This window comes from Nematolebias whitei, chromosome 14, assembly GCF_014905685.2.
Source record: "Nematolebias whitei isolate Nwh7 chromosome 14, NemWhi1, whole genome shotgun sequence".
Taxonomy (NCBI): Eukaryota; Metazoa; Chordata; class Actinopteri; order Cyprinodontiformes; family Rivulidae; genus Nematolebias; species Nematolebias whitei.
In genome coordinates, this window is record NC_056511.1 from 22,164,461 (window position 1) to 22,170,165 (window position 5,705).

Consider the following 5,705-nt stretch of genomic DNA (forward strand, 5'->3'; position numbering starts at 1 on the left):
CAGAGACTGAGACCTCACAGTCCAAGAAAGCCAACTTGCCATTTTTTTCATCTTCTCGTGTGAACGTGATGTATTTATCCACAGAGTTGATGTGGTCAGTAAAATGTTGGACTTCCTGAGATTTAATTTTAACCCAGGTGTCGTCAACATACCTGAACCAATGACTTGGTGGTGTCCCTGAAAAGGACGTCAAGGCTCTCTTTTCTACCTCCTCCATGTACAGGTTGGCAACAATAGGAGAAACTGGAGACCCCATAGCACACCCATGTTTCTGCCTATAATATTGCTCCCCATATGTGAAGTAGGTTGACTGCAGGCACAGTTTCAAGAGTTGACACAGTTGTTCTGTAGAAAGTGTGGTCCTGCTGCTCAGAGTGGTGTCTGATTTTAATCTTAAACTGACCACCTCTACTGCATCATCAACAGGAATGCACGTAAAGAGTGATGTGACATCAAAAGAGACCATTGTTTCATCAGTCTCCATGATGACATCCCTCACCTTATCCACAAAGTCCATGGTGTTCTGTATGTGGTGTTCTGAGCTGCCAACTAAAGGGATGAGTACAGACGCCAGATATTTGGAAACATTGTAAGTGACAGAGTTAATCATGCTAACAATTGGTCTTAAAGGTACACCTTGTTTGTGGATTTTAGGTAAACCATACAGACTAGGTGTGGCCTCCCCTGGGTACAGTCTGTGGTACAGAAAACGGTCAGTAGCCTTGTCCTGCTCCAAATTTTTCAGGCAATCTATCAATTTCTTCTTGTAACCACTTCCTGGATCTCTTTTCAGAGGTTCACAAGTGTTTAAGTCACTAAGGAGTGTCATAACTTTCTCATGATAGTCTTTCTGGTTCAAAATCACTGTGCACCTTCCTTTGTCTGCTGGGAGAATGATGATGTTTTTGTCCTTGCTAAGAGTGGTGAGTGCATCCCTCTCCTCTCTACTGATGTTGGAAGGTGGTGGTTTGGCATTGCTGAGGCAGGCTGAAACTTTGATTCTGAGCTGTTCTGCTTCAGCCTCTTTAATTTTGTTGTTGCGGATGGCTGACTCAGTAGCTGTGATCATCTCCACCAGAGGAATTCTACTTGGTGCAACCGCAAAGTTCAGTCCCCTGGCAAGAATCTCTGTCTCCGGCTGGGTGAGCTGTCTGTCAGATAAATTCTTCACCCACTTTTCTGTCTCCCTGGCATGTAATTGACTACTGGAGTGTTGTCCTACACTGAATGTGTTGTTATTGGAATAGTGATGGTGTTGATGAGCTATTAGTACGTTAAACTGTTTTGTTGTCGAGTCTTGGACTTGACATGCTGTGCTAAGCGTGCCCAATCTGTACAGTCCATCACTTGCTGAAGTGTGGTCTGATCTAGGCATGTAGTTAGTTTTTGTTTAATGTGCTCTTCTTTGGCCTTCAAGGCCTCAATAGTAAAATTGGTCTGTCTCACCCGTTCATTCAGTAGCTGGGTCTGTGCCTTCTGAAGGATCTTGCTTGCCCGGTGCCCGCTGACCGAAGATTTTAGTTCCAGGCTCTTGGGAATGATGCCACTTTGTCGACATCTGAGGTTGAATCGCAAATGGTTCCTGTAGTCTGCCCTCTTCCTTGCTGTTTTCTCAAACTCTCTAACTAGTTTGAGGCAATCCTGTCCAAAGTGGTTCAAAATATCCTGATGCATGCTCAATAATCCAGGTACCTTGGACCAGGTTTTTCTACCTGGATTATTGAGCATGCATCAGGATATTCCTTGTATTTCTTTACAACTAAATTCAGTGATCATTTACGAACAGGTGTGGAAATTGTCCGAGCTCAGAACCTCTCACAGATCAGAGGAAGATGATTATTTTTTTTGCTTTAACGCTCTCTACCACTCGATTTCCTCCAAAATAACATCTGTCGACTCGTCCTCGCAGCTTCTAGTCGGTTTCTTTTCAGAAGAGAAGAATTTTAAATTTTCTCTGGACCTGTCGTCTCTGACTCCATCGTTCTCCCCCCGACTCTGTTCACATCTGAGGATTATTTTACGGACACAGAACCTGTCAGCTGAAGTGTTTCCTCCATGTTCAAATGTAAACAAACTAATAATTGTTGGCAACAAGCCACGACTCTGCTGATTTGACTCATTTGTTACAAATTATTTATAGACATGTGCTCATGAGTGATGCATATATTTGATCTTAGTCGATACACATATACCAGTGTTTCCTCTAGTTAACTTGCCATGGCGGGGTGCTCATCTCATCCATGATTTTTGTTGAGGGGGTGGGGTGGGGGGTGGAGACATGTCTGAGTGCAGCTTGTACCAACAGTTTTTGAGCGGGGTGGGCTTTCAGCATGAGGGAAGAGGCGCCTTTAGCTTTTAAGCTAGAGCACATGTATTGCGCGCTGCTAGCTTAGTGCGACATGTTTGAGTTGCGCACTGTTTGGGGGGGGGGGGGGGTGTTCAGATTGAGAGGAGAGACAACGTGAGCGTTGCCTTTAGCTTTTCAGCTAAAGAGCCTGTATTTTGTGCTGCTAGCTTAGTGCTATGTCAGTGCCGGGTGGGGTGGGAGAGTTTGGTTTGGTAGGCAGGGTGCTCATTTCTGTTGACGGGGTGGGGCACCCCCACTTATATAATGGTAGGAGAAACATTGCATACCATACTCAAAATTTTGAATTAAAAACTGAAAAATCTCCCTATATTTTTTAAAATACTTTTAACAGTGGCCCCCCGACTGGCCCCCCTTTAAAAACGTTCTAGAGGTGCCCCTGCTTTCTTGTCATGTTTGGGTCAAATGCGCCAGAGACACCAGTCACAGCAGGAGGGTGGTGTGCAGCTGTAGGTGACCTGAGCACACATCCTACTGTACAAGTACACATAAAGTACACAGAGAGTACACAGATGCAGTACTTGTCTGGAGTGGCCCCGGGGCTCCGGCGGCTTGAAGAAGGAGTCCGGCAGCTTCCTCTTCCTCATGGGCAGAGACTGCGGCTGCCGGGCCGCCTTGCTCGGGTTCATCACGGCGCTGAAGAGGGCCTCCAGCTCCGTCTTTGAGTCCCCGCGCACGTGCACGACCTGCTGCCCCGCCGGGGGCGCGCCGCCGCGGTGCGCGTCCATGTCGCCGAAAAGTTTAGTCACGAAGCAGAAATCTGTCGAGAAAAAAGTAAAAGTTCAACCGAGTCAACAAACCAACAAACAAGGAAACAAACCAAGCGGCCAGCTCGGCGCAGGACTGGACCCGTCTGTTTACACTTTTTAACCCCCCCCCCCCCCCCACACACCCCCCCCCCCCCCCCCCCCCCCCCCCCCCCCCCCTTTTTTTTTAAAGGACTTTTGAGCTGTTGTTTGAAGCTCCAGCGGCTAAAATCACCGAGTTTCAGCTCAAAAGTCGACAGGAGCGGCTGAAGGCAGAGCTGGAGCTGGAGCCTCTCGCGGCGGAGCTCAGCATGCCTCCCACATACCTTCAAGCAGCCGCAGCGTCTCCCCCTACTCCCCCTCTCTCCTTGGCTCTCCTGCGGGACAAAACTCGTCCACGGCCCGAGACTAAAAACCCTCCACGGGACGCCTTTCCACGCGCCGCGCGTCGAAGTTAAAACATGCACACCTCTGCACGCGCACATGAGAAACTGGTCTCACCCGGAGACTTGTTGTAAACTTCTCCCCCCCATCCAGCCTTCAGCCTAGATTCATGTGATAGTGCGGGAGGGGCGGGGTTGTGTGCGGGGTTTAAAGCTGCCGCAGAGTCCCAGGGCAAACAAGGAAAAGTTTACTGATCTATTTTGTTTCCAGAGGACCCCCCGCCCCCCTCCTGGGTGGAAATCACGTCAGTTTTATTCTATTGCTCTGATGTGACATTTCAGTTCGTGCGGTTTTTCTTTGGAAAGTGAGAACAAATAGATCTTCAGGAGGAGGTTGGGATGAGCAGATTTACTGGAGCCATTTATCCTGGCTCTTGAATAGTAGTTCTTTTTGAGGGGGGTGGAGGGGGGGGGGATGTTGGGTGAAGGGAAATTGGGAAGTTGCGCTGAGAAAACATCCGCCCGGAGATGAAGCCAACCCAAACCGAGCCTGTTTGGCCTGAACCCCGGCAACAGGCCGCGGACTGCCGCCCCCTGCTGGCAGACATGCAGAACTACAACTGCTGTTACACCTGATGGCCTGCAGGGGCAGCAGAGAGAACAAATGATGTCTGCAGATCAAAGGTATACTTGGATCAAAGTTCAAGTGACGGGGACATGCATATCCCACAAATACAAAAATGGAAGACAAGATTTTAATATTGAAGAATGTTTGACTAAATACACATAATATTATTAATTTATCACATAACTGGCACCTCTCTAAGTGGCTTTAAACAGCTACCAAAGTCTCACTTGTAAATGAGTCTTCAAGGCTCAATGGGACTTATTTGTTTAAAAAAAGGTTGAATGAATGAATGAAAAAAGTTCCTGGCAAAAACCAATGCAGATATGTTCCTGTTTTAAATTTTCTACACCGCCTTATATTCTAGCAGTTTTTTTTTTTTTTTTTTTGTTTTTTTTTTTTTTTTTCCTTTTGGTTTTCATTTTATTTTAATTTGTATTTAAAAAAAAAAAAAAAAATTGTATGCCTCTTTTACTGTCTATTTGACTGTCTATTGTTGTCGTTGTTATCCACTATTGTCATCACTCTTTGTTAAAGAAATCAGGTCTCTCTTGTAAATGAGTCCCCGAGGCTCAATGGGATTAACCTGTATACATAAAGGTTGAATGAATGAAAAATTTTCATTTAAACTGGTGCAGCCAAAGTGAAAAAGGAAGTGACATCAAAGGAGAACTCTTTAAAAAGGGGGAACTTCCTGGTTTTTGTTAATTGAAACAATATTTAAATCCTGACTCTTCTTCATCTCTGATAGTAACTCTAATTAATCTAAATGTCAGATTCTTTTCTGCTGTCTATGTTAGTCATTGTAGCAATTATCTGTTTGCATGCTGGTATTCCCCTTTGACATCACTTCCTGTTACTGTGCATGCAAATATCTCACCAACTGTGCGGCTCAGCAGCTTGAAAATTATTTTGCAATATGTTATTAATGCTGTCTTTCCAAACATGCATTTGTATTCATCACAAAATTTTGACGTCACAGGTACTTTCATGCTCATTGATCCAGGAAAAAAAAATCCAACAATGTTCAGTCAGGCCATCTGGACAGTTTCTTTTTTTTTCTGATATGTTTCGTCCTTCATCCAAAGGACTTCATCAGTCCGAGGAGCCACAAACAAACTGATCCCCACAAGCAGCACACTCCCATAGAGCAAACTTCCAGTCTGCTTGTGATAAGATGGTTTCTGGGGCCTTCCCTCTCCTCGATCGACTCCTCTGAGGCAGCCTTGCCAAAGTGGTTCAAAACATCAAAGTTCATGCTCAATAATCCAGTTAAAAATCCAACAATGTTCAGTCAGGTCATCTGGACGGACTGGATTTTTTCCCACTATGGGAGTGTGCTGCTTGTGGGACTCAGTTTGTTTGTGGCTCTTCTGACTGATATCTCCAGAGTTATTAGGACAAAACAACACAACCACAAACATGACTAAATTGTTGCTCATTTAACCTTTAATTGTTCCAACAGTTCCACATATTTTTTTTATATTTTAGCCATCTGCAAATAAAAATGTTCGGCTCAGGAGAGTGGGGCTATGGCATTTGTTTTTGTAACTTTTATACTTCACTCTCTCTCTCTCTCTCTCTCT

The 5,705-nt window shown here is 45.2% G+C and overlaps 1 protein-coding gene across 1 annotated transcript in view; it reads right to left on the reverse strand.

Moving 5' to 3' along the window:
* Nucleotides 1-3,633, reverse strand: part of LOC119420585 (transcriptional coactivator YAP1) — a 56,306-nt gene extending 52,673 nt beyond the window's left edge. The window contains exons 1-2 of the mRNA XM_037688002.1: nucleotides 3,438-3,633; nucleotides 2,887-3,125 (exon numbers count right to left, since the gene is read on the reverse strand). Of these exons, the coding sequence (XP_037543930.1) occupies nucleotides 2,887-3,093 (207 nt within the window). The 5' untranslated portion in view covers nucleotides 3,094-3,125; nucleotides 3,438-3,633. The remainder of the gene's footprint in view (nucleotides 1-2,886; nucleotides 3,126-3,437) is intronic.
* Between the last annotated feature and the right edge of the window lie 2,072 nt (nucleotides 3,634-5,705).